Source organism: Myxocyprinus asiaticus, chromosome 4 (genome assembly GCF_019703515.2).
Source record: "Myxocyprinus asiaticus isolate MX2 ecotype Aquarium Trade chromosome 4, UBuf_Myxa_2, whole genome shotgun sequence".
In the NCBI taxonomy this organism is placed as follows: domain Eukaryota; kingdom Metazoa; phylum Chordata; class Actinopteri; order Cypriniformes; family Catostomidae; genus Myxocyprinus; species Myxocyprinus asiaticus.
This window is the reverse complement of record NC_059347.1, coordinates 62455001-62467421: the sequence shown is the minus strand read 5'-3', so window position 1 is coordinate 62467421 and position 12421 is coordinate 62455001. Positions and strand designations below refer to the sequence as shown.

Sequence of the window (12421 nt, the reverse complement as noted above, 5' to 3'; positions counted from 1 at the left end):
CTTTATATGCAGTAGTGGTGGTGATTTTGATTCATCTCAGTGACTTGAATCGTTCACCAAAAAGATTTGTTCAGATTAGTTCATTGATTCGTTCATTGACCATTTCTGCAAATGACACTTTTGTGCCAGTAGATGGCGCCAAATGACCATCTTTTACACTTTGAACAAGTAAATGCATCAGAACTAGTCTAACGATCATTTATTAAAATGTGCCTGTCTCAAAATCTACTAAGAGACTTGAGCACTGCAGAGTGTTTAAGCATCATAAGCATTTCCTCACAAATGACAACAAAGCATATTTATCATATTGTGAAATGCTGAGCATGACTTTTATCAAACTATAAAGCAAAAAACAAAAAAAACAGTTCTAGCCCCCAAAAATAAAGTCTGGATGACATTGTAATATGTTTTTTATCACTCCATTGTATTCATAATTCATGTTGAATTTGCTGAATTGAACTAATGACTCGGGTCCTCTCCTCATTTATTCGTTCAGCAGATCCTCGTTCATGATGACCGATTCATTCATGTTGTTCATGAACGAGCGTTTGAGTCGTTCAGCAGATCTTCATTCACGAGACATTCGCGAACAAGTTTGCCAGTACGTTCAGTTCCTTCATGAATAGATCATCTCGTTCAGACTCAAACGACCCACTCGAACTTCAGTGAAGGGGTGTATTCATTCATTCATTCATTCAGCGTTCAATGATATGCTCCTTCAGTGCTATTGGCTCACGCTATAGTCAGACTTACAGGCATGAAAAGCCACCGAAGCTTTTTCTTTTGTGTGTGTGTGTGTGTGTGTGTGTGTAATCTTATTATTTTCATGATAACTAAGCACATTTCCCCTCCAAATGTTTTACTTTTGAGTTTGTTTGTAATTCTCATTTTTTTTAATGGTGATTAAATTCTCATTACTGCAATAAAGTACTGAAAATGATCCTGCCCAGACAAAATGTGTTTATTATTATTATTATTATTATTATTATTATTATCACTATTATTATGATTAAAATCCCCTTAAATTCAAGGCAGTACATTGCAGTAATGAGAATTTGGGTGGTACATTTCATGAAAATAATGTCACGATGCCAAAAATCGTATTGATCATAAAAATGTTTTTACTTGATGCAAAATAAAACGTATTTTTTCTTTTGTGGTGAAGTATGACCTGAACGTGTGAGCTTCACCCATAGAGTAGATACAGTGTATCAGTACAGCAGAAGACACTTTACCGGCACATATCTTTGAATTAGAGCCTCAGTAAACACAAATTCTGTCTGGACGAGGGATTTTTCAGTATGACTTTGGAACTAAGATGAGTTTCTGGAACAGAACCTCTCCATTGGAGTTCTGCACACGACTGTCATGTTCCTGGCAGTGCCCGCTCTGGTCACCTGGCATAGGCCTGTCACGAGGCCATGGGCACTCTCTCTCTCTCTCTCTCTCGTTCTCTGTCATTGTGGCACAGACAGGTTTCTCATAGATATCAACACACACTCCACGAGGTTAGAATGAAGACTGTGTTTGAGAGATTACAGGTTCTGAGAAGACTTTGTGTATTTATTAATAGTTTCTCAGTGGTAAGTGTGCATGCAGTGTTGTCTAGCTTTCTCTTTGCTTGTAGTGTGTGAATGTGTGATTCTTTTTGTTCATTGTAGTTTTGTGACGGTGATTTTGATCTAGCATTAGTGAAGTTTGCTAAGGCAAGCATCAATACTACAATTTTAACAAACTTCTAACCTGAAGTATTAAACTTCAATATGTAAATTATCCTGCATTGCTTGTGAAACGTACATAAAAGATGCCTCAAATCACACCGCTTGTTGAGGAGAGGTATGCTGTCACTTTTATGATTTTACCCGGCTGGGACCTGGCACCGGTTGCACCAGCCATGCGTGAGTTACAACTTAGACTAGTTAAAGTGTTTACAAGACCGAACATTGTGTGCAGCTCTTCGAAACTGTGCCCTTTCTTGTGTACGTCGCCCGGTGTCACTGGCATGCCAACATATACAAAATAGATAGGGTATTAAAATGAATAAACGTCAGTATTGCCAGTCTGTTGTACTAGTATTTATTTATCGCATGTAATTTATTTTAGATACAGTTACAGAATATTATTGTTGACATAGTTAAAAATGATTGTGTGACACTTACAATGGAAGTCAATGGGGTTTAAAGGCAGAAATGTGAAGTTTATAATTTTATAAAAGCACTTCCATTAACTCTTCTGTTAAAACTCGTGTATTATTTGAGCTGTAAAGTTGTTTAAATCGTCATTTTTCTGGATTACAGGTTTTACGGCGTTAAGTGATCATGGAAACGGAGTTGGATATTTTGGATAAAATTGGAAATTTATTTTCTGATTATGTCTGTGATATTCGTGAGGTGTAAATGTTGATATAATACGTCAGGTACTGTAGGCACACCCACTGACTGCATGTATTAACTCTATTGCAGTGTACATGTGACCTGGTTGTGACCGTGTGAAACGGGATGGTCTGGTATTAAATAACCGCATGAGGCCCACATCACCTGAGGTGGAAAATAGCTTTCCCAGCAAGCATTCTGATTGGTTGTCAGGTTGGCATGCTGAGTTGGCAGGTCTAGGGGAATAGTTTAGCTGCTGTGAGGGACTACACCATTGCTGACTGCTTTTACTGGAGACATTGGATTCATTTGACACGTCTTTGATGTGCCATTGGAAACAGTGTCTTTTTTTAATGAGAAGCAGTTATAAAAGGTGTTTTACCACATTTTCATTCAGTGATTATCCTTTATGTAAATGAAATCAAAATTGCCATCGCAGTTTTCGGGTGGACGTTTCTGAAGAAAATGTGAGTGGTGCTTGCTCGCTTGCACTTGAGCTTCAAGGTACTTTCTACTGTGTTTTTGGTGTTTTTTAGGTGGTCGTTTACTGGCCCAAGTCCACCCCCATGTCTCAATGATTATTTTGTCTCTGTACACTAAAATAAATAATAAATAACTCTTTTGCTGAATTATGGACAGTTGTACCACATGTATGAAATTTAGTTTTCTTAAATTAAAATTACTATGTAATTTCAACTTAAATACTTCAAGTTGAATGAATAACTGAGTCAAGTATCCCATCAAAATTTAACATATCAAAATAACTTGGGGGGGCCTGGGCTGACTATCACCCCTGGAGTCGCAAGTTTGAATCCAGGGTGTGCTGAATGACTCCAGCCAGGTCTCCTAAGCAACCAAATTGGCCCGGTTGCTAGGGAGGGTAGAGTCACATGGGGTAACCTCCTCGTGGTCGCTATAATGTGGTTCTCGCCCTCGGTGGGGTGCGTGGTGAGTTGTACGTGGATGCCGCGGAGAATAGCGTGAACCTCCACATGCGCTATGTCTCTGTGGCAACGTGCTCAACAAGTCACGTGATAAGATGCGCGGATTGACGGTCTCAGACGCGGAGGCAACTGAGATTCATCCTCCGCCACCCGGATTGAGGCGAGTCACTACGCCACCATGAGGACTTAGAGCGCATTGGGAATTGGGCATTACAAATTAGGGAGAAAATCAAACCCCCCCGCCCCCCAACATATGAAACTCAAATACATAACTCAAATGAAACTCTTTTAGTGATATGCTAGCTAGTGACCGGATATAGCATGCTAAACACATGCTGGTGGGAAGTACTACTGAGTGCAGCTTGGTCAATAAAGCAATATGTAAAACTGATCCTCAAATTAAGCTCAAGCTCCACTCTTCATTATGATGGTAACCCCCCAAAACTACAACATAACAGAAATTCATCTAAATCTCAACATAAAGCATTAATTGCCAACAAGTCTCCTCCCTTTATATTCATCTTGGACAAAGACACATAAAATAACACTTAATTTGAACATGAACTCCCCCTGTGGAGTCCCATGTAAAGCATGTTGGGAACTAGAAATCCTCTGCCCAGTTCCAGTTAACCAAACAAGAAGTATTCATGTTGTCCCAATGCACATGGATTATGTAAAGCTGACAAGAAACTTTAACAACACAACTCATTTAACTTAAGTTCCCTTGATTACATGAATTTTTTGAGTAATATGAATGTGGGTGGATTGAGTAAAACTGACTCTAGTGAAAGTACTTTTTTTTTTTTTTGAGTGACAGCTCTAGTCCATCCATCATTGGCAAAACAATTCTCTACATTTTTTATCTAATTATCCACCAGCTGAAAGTCTGATCTCTTAGTAATAGCACACCTCTCCTCTACAAGCTCATGGAGGATCTAGAGCATGAATGGGCCTGCAAAGTAGGAAATTAAGTCAAATTAAATACAATATAGTCAAGTCATGTTTATTTGTGTAGCTCTTTTCACAATACACACTGTGTCAAAGCAGCTTTACAGAAAATGATGCTAATAATATATTTTACAGACATTTTCATGAGTTACCGTGGGCAGTCGACAGATCATGCGGGTTATTTTGACTACGGCTTCTTTGAGAGTTCATCTAGTGCTGTGTATCCTTCGACTCCTGACCCTGCGCTCACCACAGGACTGATACATACTGGACCTCTGATAACACAGGTACCACACTGATCTGGGAGAATAAAAACACATTAAAGTGTTTTAAAGGGGAAGTGTGTTATTTTAATGATTATTTTCAGACAGGTTTTCCAAATCTGCCATTGATTAAATTAAACAGATAGTCCTGCCCCAAACGCACGCCATTGGCTGAGCCAATGTTTTTGTGTTGAGCTGGTCAGGATGCTCAAACAAAACGAGCAATGTTTGACAGTGCCTTCGAGTCACAGTGTTTACACTTTTCAGAAAATCAACCTACAAATGGCTTACTTGTAGTTGTCTTTGCATATTAAGCAGGGACGTGTGGAAGTATTTAAACTGATAAAATTGCACACTTCCCTTTTAAACCTATAAACCAATAACAAGGGTTTGGAGTCAAGGACCGGTTCATATTCTGATCCAGTACCATTTAATAAAAAAATACAGTATAAATTTAGATGTAGGAGAATGGGGTGGAAGACGCCACAAAATGGGCCCCCCCTGGGAGTTGTGGGCCCCTGGGCTTCAGCCCTTGTAAGCCTATTTGTTAATGCACCCTTGCCTACGCAGTGTGCTTTTTATTGTAGTCAGTGGAATTCTATATAAAAAAATTTTTTTAAATGAATAAAATATGTTTGTTTAGAATTTGTATGTAATATAGTTAGTGAAGGACTAATTATTGGATTGCATTTATGCCTCCTAAAAAGTAAAAGTTTGTGCAAAATGCCTTTTGCAAAAATTTAATGAAATTTATATCTGATTTGATTGTTTGTCTTTTGTTGAAATTTGAAAATATCTCATAATTTACCAACAGACTGCTGCATTAAAAATGGCATTTTTTACTTCCAAAAATTTCTTCTTCAAAAATAAGAATCGTTAATGGAATTGTTAAAGAATTGGAATCGATACACCCCTACCAACAACAGACTAAGATATATTTGTATTTATTATGTTGTATGTTTATTTCTTATTTTTATTAATTTTTAATGTTAATTTTTTATCATAAAATATTGAATGCAATAATATTTGTTATAAATGTAATATTTTATGTGGTCAAAATTGGTCTGAGGGAAGATCATAATCCTCTGGACTAATTTATCTAATTAATTGTTTTCATTTTCAGCCCAATCTCTCAGCTGAAAGTTTACCTCACCCCTCCTCATCTGCAAATCTATCTGGACCCAGTTACCCCCGCCAGACCCTAAACCCTGACATGACCTTTAACCCCAGTGGTGAAATTTCAGAACCCAAGTTCAAAGGTCACTCAGAGTATATCAGTGAATTCCATCACTCTGTGAACCTCTCGTGCGGCATGACCCCCTACGGACAGCATGCATCTTTTAGTGCCCAAGCCACTGGCATGGCAACCACAGAGATGCCAGGCGCCATGGCACAGGAGACACCTTACCCATACCCAACAGCCTGCCTCAGAAACAGACATTCATGCAGCCAATCACGGACCAACACGGCTGCCACATCCACCGTTATCACCCACACGGGTTCTACAGTGACCACCTTGCCATCGGATGCCCATCACGGGAACCGATACTCCAGCATGGTAGAGATGTTTCCTCCTCTAAACTCTTTAGGATGCCAGCCCTCGACAGTAACCCCGTCTCAGCCCTCGCCCAGCCTCTCTCACTGCTTCTCTGTGCCGCAGCAGGTGGGCATGGCAACAGTGAGTAGGAAACAAAAAGAACAGACTGGAGGAGCCCAATTGGTTGGCATGGTGATATCTTCATCAACAGCTCCACCCACACAGACGAGTTGCCTGGCTAATCTGCTCTCTTCTAGATCTCAAGAGCGTATGTAGATGTTGAGTAGTTTGACTTGTTTGTTGGTTTTCCTGCTTCAGTAATTTGGTTTTCCATTTGTTGCTAATTAATATCTGAACAATTAACACTTCATCAAATCTTCTTTCTTTAGGAAAACCATCATTGAATTTTGACGCTCCTTTAACTGGTTCAAAAGGTCATAGAGCAGCATCACCGATTTCATCTGTAAGTTTTATTGAGATCAAATACTATTCCAGTACAATTTTAAAACTTAAACAAGAAAAAGGATGGATGGATAGATAAATAGAACTGATGATCGTAAGCTTCTGGAGGGCTGCCACGTCCTGCCACGTTCTGGATTAATTGCAGAGGTTTTACTGTACATGTGGGAAGTCCTGCCAGAAGAGCACTGCAGTAGTCCAGTCTTGTTATAACAAGAGCCTGGACAAAGAGTTGTGTAGCATGCTCCGATAGGAAGGGTCTGATCTTCCTGATGTTATAATGAGCAAATCTGCATGATCAGTTTGTTCTTACGATCTGGTCCATGAAGTTCCACTGATTCTCAAACACAACCCCAAGATTCCTGGCTGTCCTGGATGGTGTGATTGTTGACAAGTCTAGTTGAATGGTAAAGTTATGATAAACTGCTGGGCTCACTGGAACAAATAGAAGCTCCGTCTTTGCTAGGTTAAATTGGAGGTGGTTTTCTTTCATCCAGCATGAAATGTCTGCCAGGCAGGCTGAGATCCGTGCAGCTACCATAGGATCACCAGGCTGGAATAAGAGGTACAGTTGTGTGTCATTGGCATAGCAATGATAGGAAAAGCCATGTGCCTGAATGATTTATAATGATGTCATAAACATGGAGAAGAGGAGGGGCCCAAGCACTGAACCCTGCGGTACCCCAGTAGCTAATTGTTGTTGTTGACTTGGACATCGCTCCTCTTAGACACCATGAAAGACCTACCTGTGAGATAAGACTCAAACCAGTGTAGCACGTGTCCTGGGATGCCCATTGCTATGAGGGTTGAAAGGAGGATCTGGTGGTTGACAGAGTTGAAAGCGGCAGACAGGTCCATTAGAATGAGGACATGATGATCTGGTCTAACAGGTTGTTTCAGGTCAGCTAGATAACTAGGAATCAGCTAGGATTACTTTATTTGACTTGGAAAACATTTGCCTTTTCCTAAAAATTTCAAAATATCTACTATTTTCTTTAAAACTTCACACACATTTATGAGGATCTTAAGGGGTCCTCTTTGTTTTTATTTTTGTATTTTATTTTATTTATTTTTTATTTCTTTATTTTTTTGTCTCAGGACACAGAATGGCAACATGCATTTTGGTTACACACCTGACTTTGATTTGGTGAACAAAAGTTTTCAGATATTAATAATGTTTTAAAACTAAATTGTTTTTTGTTTAAAAAAAAAAGAAAGAAAAGAAATATTAGTAAAAGATTATTCCAAACTACTTATGCCAACATTTATTTATTTTTCAAGAGTTTCAGCTTTAAATGAGACTTTTATTTATTAATTAATTTTTTACTGTCTCTGGAGGGTTATACCACATGAAAGTTTTGACTAAGTGCTGAAAAAATTAAAAATATCAAAATGACTTTGAACTCAGTTATTGACAACATGTTCATCATAGTAGAGGTAGATATATTTATCAAATGCACAACAACACAGCACACAGCAGTAAATGCAGTACATTTTTTTTTATGTATTTTGAATAACTTAATAGGTCCGGACAAAAAATTAGCATCCTGTCATTAACCCATAAACGAAAACTTGATGTCATCCAAAGCACTAGATATCTCTGAAATGACTCTGATATTAAAATTCATGTCTCAATAACAGCCAAACAGCAGCGGTCGAGGGGGATCTCAGATTTCCCACAGTTCCCCCTGGGCTTCTATATCACTGCCTGCGTTACACTGTCAGACGTCCTTGTCAGGTCACACCCACAGCGGCACATCACCGGGAAACACAATCTCCTCTCTCCTAATGCAACAAACGCCACTTCTGACACCCAAAACAGAGAAGCTATCCCCTGTACAAGTGAGGACCAGTTTAACAGGTGCGTTGATGTTAGGTTTAATGGGGTTATATCTGTACTATGAAAATAAACTTTCAGAATTCTTCTCATTTATTGCAACAAGGCAGCCAAAATTCTTTCTAATGAGTTATGGTAAGGACCTAACCCTAAACTAACCCTAAGAGGGTGTTTACTTAAAGTAGAAGTCTTAAAGGTACAGCATCACAAAACAAGCATGGGGGAAAAATTATTTAGAAAAATGAAATGAGGGCACCTCAACATAAAGTTATATTTGCAACTGTTTGATTTTTTATTTCCAAGTCAAAGGTAATGAAATGTAATATTTTGAAATGCATTTTCAGTTAGTTTTTCAGGAAAGACGGGACAGACATCCCCGACAAATCCACCGGAGGAAAACCCAGAGTCATCACACTTCTTACCCGGACAAGCCAAGATGGATTCCACACGAGTAAAAACACAAGTACATCCACCGCACACATTTAATTTGCAAACACACAGTTCGTATAGTATTCCTCATGGCGTGTTGTCTTGCAGACAGATACACGACGGATCACACACATCTCTGCCGAGCAGAAGAGACGCTTTAACATCAAGCTCGGGTTCGATACGTTGCACAGTCTGGTTAGCACTCTCAGCTCACAGCCCAGTATAAAGGTACTATACTGTTTTCATTTTATAAGTCACAATAACAGCAAACAACAGCTTTATTAGATGTTATTACATTCACGAGAGGTAGGTAGGTAATGGATGAGTTGTGAAGTCTCATGGCAGTAGACTGCAGCTTAAGAGTGGATCTCTGTAATACTAATTCTTCTGCTTCACCCTCTCTCTGTTCCTGTCTCCTCTTCTTGTTGTTGTGTGCCTCAGATCAGTAAGGCCACCACACTGCAGAAGACAGCGGAGTACATCAGTAAGATGCAGCAGGAGAGAGCTCAACTCCACGAGGAAGCTCAGAGACTCCGAGATGAGATACTAGCACTCAACTCGGCCATCAAGTGAGTGTGAGAAAGTGTGCATGCTGTGTTTGCATATTATTTCCGAAGTTTAACTTCATGATGTGTTGGGCATCGTGTGTGTGACAGAGAGTGTGTTTATATTTGTACTGGCTTATACAGTATGTTTTCAGATGTGTTCTCTCTCTTCTTCAGTGTGTGTCAGCAGCAGCTTCCTGCGACGGGTGTCCCAATAACACGACAGCGTTTTGACCTCATGAGGGAGAAGTTCAGAGAGTATGTAAGAGCTCAGACTCTGCAAAACTGGAAGTTCTGGATTGTATCCTATAGTGCTTTATCTCAAACTCTGAACCAAGTGAAATGAAACATTTAGTGCTGTTTTTACTATATTGCTTGGTTTTTGTTTTGTAATGTTTTCTTTGGTATAGTTTTGTTCTATTTGTTTTTCTTTTTTTCTTTTTTTTTTTTATACTAGACAAGTTTCAAGTTTCTGGTGGGTTTATGCTGGTTATTGTTGGTTTAGCTGCATACTTTTACCAGTAAAAATATGCTGGTTAACCAAGGACGTCTGACTTGTGAAGCTAATTAAGAAGCCAGGGGCCTGTGCCATCAAGCTGGTTTAGGTGGCTAGCCAGGTACACTTTAGTTTAGTTTGCATCAACTCTGGGTTTGAGGTACCATGAAAGTGGGTCGGCCATTTCCGGTATTCATCGCCATAGTAACCACACTCCACAGCAAACTAATAGATACTGAACCAATCAGCTGAGTGAAGTGACCTCTCTGATGCAATGAAGTCACTCCCCTTCTCTCTTAATATGCATTTTACAGAAAGAAATCTTAGAAATCCACAAAATCAACTTTTCACACTACATTATTTATTTGAGAGTCTGAATATAGACTTTCAGCAGATGGAGTCTTAATTTTATTTTAGATAAACTATAATTGATTTTCATTTACTTACTCTAGGCACTAAATATAAAATAGCATCTATGAAAATATAAACAAAATGTAATATTAGGTTATCCATAAAACCACTAGTAAGATGGATTAATAAAATACCTGCCAATAATTATCAATTTTTAAATATTAAATGCTTAATCACTCCACAAGATGGCGAAAGGGCTTAATGCATCCCAAAAACCTTCTTTCATGGACTAGAGATGAACATGCAGTATTTCATATGAAAATCAATATAAGCGGTACACAAAATATATATTAAATACTTTGTATTGCATACCAATTAGTGCATATTTATATTTATTTATAAATTTGCACACAAAACAGAAACAAGCAGATTTAAAGAAAATACAAAATGTAATTTAAATAAACATAAAAGCTTTTAAATGATATATTTTAACATGTGTGTTCTTGTTGTGGACATATATGAATTCACTTATGCATTGATATATCAGCGTTTTTATCAGCTTTATTTCATTAGTTTCCGTTAGTCGTCTTGAGTTTCTCCTGACTGTGTAAATGTCTTTAATTTCAATATCTTGTGCTGTTTAAATGTATTTCAATTCTTCATATTTTCATAATGTCTGCCTTCAGCGGAGAGGTAAATCCCGCAGACTCTCTCTCTCTCTCTCTCCCTCTCTCTCTCTCTCCGTGTTTCTCGTGATTGGCTGTTCGCTGCAAACGTCACTCATTTTGTGCATGCATGTGTAAACTAATCTTCAATTCAAAGTCTGAGTTGACAGAGAAAGTCGATGAGCAGCATCATGGTACCAGTTAAGCCCGATTGGATTGGATTAGTTTTGTCAACTCGAAACAAATCCTGTGACCCTGAGTTTGTTCAACCAGCTTCATGATACAGGCCCCTGGTGTGGAGACCAGAATCCAAAACACAACACATGGATGGCTAAATTGTGTAAAAATGCATGTATTTCACATTTATTCATACTTTCCTGAAATGAAACCGATCTCTCAGTTCAGTATCATCATTGAGCCTCTGTTTGAATCGTATAACGGGATGGTGTCCACAGCCAGTGTAGAAGATCTGTGTTGTACCACTCTCTCCTGGCTGGACCAGCACTGCTCTCTGCCCGCGCTCAGACCCAGTGAGTGTACCAGAACCTCTCTCTCTCACCACGTCTATTTATTGCAATGCCCATTCTTTCATTTCTTATCATTTTTTTTTTTTTTAACATAATTCTGCTTTTTCTAATCCAATCTTCAAGACTGACTTTCTACACTGTTAATTTTGCAAAATGATGAAATATGATCAATTCCGTCCATGTAGTCATTATACAGTTGCCCCAAAAAGTATTTGGTCTCTTGAGTCACACTTAAAAATACTTGAATGTCATCGCATTAGAAATCAAATATCAAAGCCAGTGGCATTTTGGCGTGTTGGTCAGTATTATTGAATTGTTTAACTAAAAGTGTTACCATTTACTGTCTCTTTCTAGCTGTTCTGAGTTCCCTCCGTCTGCTCAGCACCTCCACGTCAATCCTCACAGACCCCAGTCTGATTCCTGAACAAGCCATGCAAGCTGTCACTCAGGGACGTTCTGCCCACAGCTGCAACCAATGACAACAGACTCCCAAAACGACAGCCAATCATATCCATCCCACAGCTGCAACCACTGCTGTCTAAAAAAGCAACCCATCATACAGTATAATTCATCCCACAGCTGCAGGGTTCCATAATGGTTAGGATGCTGCCAGAGAAGTCAGCTGCCTAGTAGATAGTGTGGCAGCTAACAGAGCAAATAACAACATACTCTCAATACTGCAACCAATCATATCATCCACCTGACAGCTGCAACCATTGTCGACGTACCCCCTTAAAAAGTCTCTCATAGCCAATGCAATGATATTACCACTTCTAGACTTGCAACCAATGACAGTGCTCTCTCTTCCACTGTTTTGTTAGAGTTATTTGTTTGGTTTGTTCATTATTTATATTGCAGTTGAGAGAGAAATATAAATGATGGGTTGAAGAGAGACCGTATGATGTGAGCTAGATTTGAACTCTCAGTGCCCATATTTGAGCACCACAGCTCAATATATCAGATGCTAAATGCTAGGCAGTGGCTCTAAGAACTTTTGGTTTTGTTTCACTGAGCTTTATTTAGTTTAGTTTAGTTTAGGACAGTACAG

General features: G+C 38.9%; 1 protein-coding gene across 2 annotated transcripts in view; it reads left to right on the top strand.

Annotated features, from left to right (window-relative positions):
* Positions 1 to 12421, top strand: part of LOC127433188 (carbohydrate-responsive element-binding protein-like) — a 39101-nt gene that overhangs the window by 26201 nt on the left and 479 nt on the right. Inside the window, exons 8-17 of one of the 2 annotated variants that reach the window (XM_051684917.1) lie at positions 4400 to 4551; positions 5651 to 6332; positions 6454 to 6527; positions 8165 to 8384; positions 8705 to 8811; positions 8898 to 9017; positions 9231 to 9358; positions 9512 to 9635; positions 11247 to 11376; positions 11728 to 12421. The exon at positions 11728 to 12421 is cut by the window's right edge and continues 479 nt beyond it. In XM_051684917.1, coding sequence (XP_051540877.1) covers positions 4400 to 4551; positions 5651 to 6332; positions 6454 to 6527; positions 8165 to 8384; positions 8705 to 8811; positions 8898 to 9017; positions 9231 to 9358; positions 9512 to 9635; positions 11247 to 11376; positions 11728 to 11852 — 1862 coding nt within the window. In that variant the 3' untranslated portion in view covers positions 11853 to 12421. Of the gene's footprint in view, positions 1 to 4399; positions 4552 to 5650; positions 6333 to 6453; positions 6528 to 8164; positions 8385 to 8704; positions 8824 to 8897; positions 9018 to 9230; positions 9359 to 9511; positions 9636 to 11246; positions 11377 to 11727 lie in introns of both variants that reach the window. The other variant, XM_051684910.1, reaches the window with a different exon arrangement.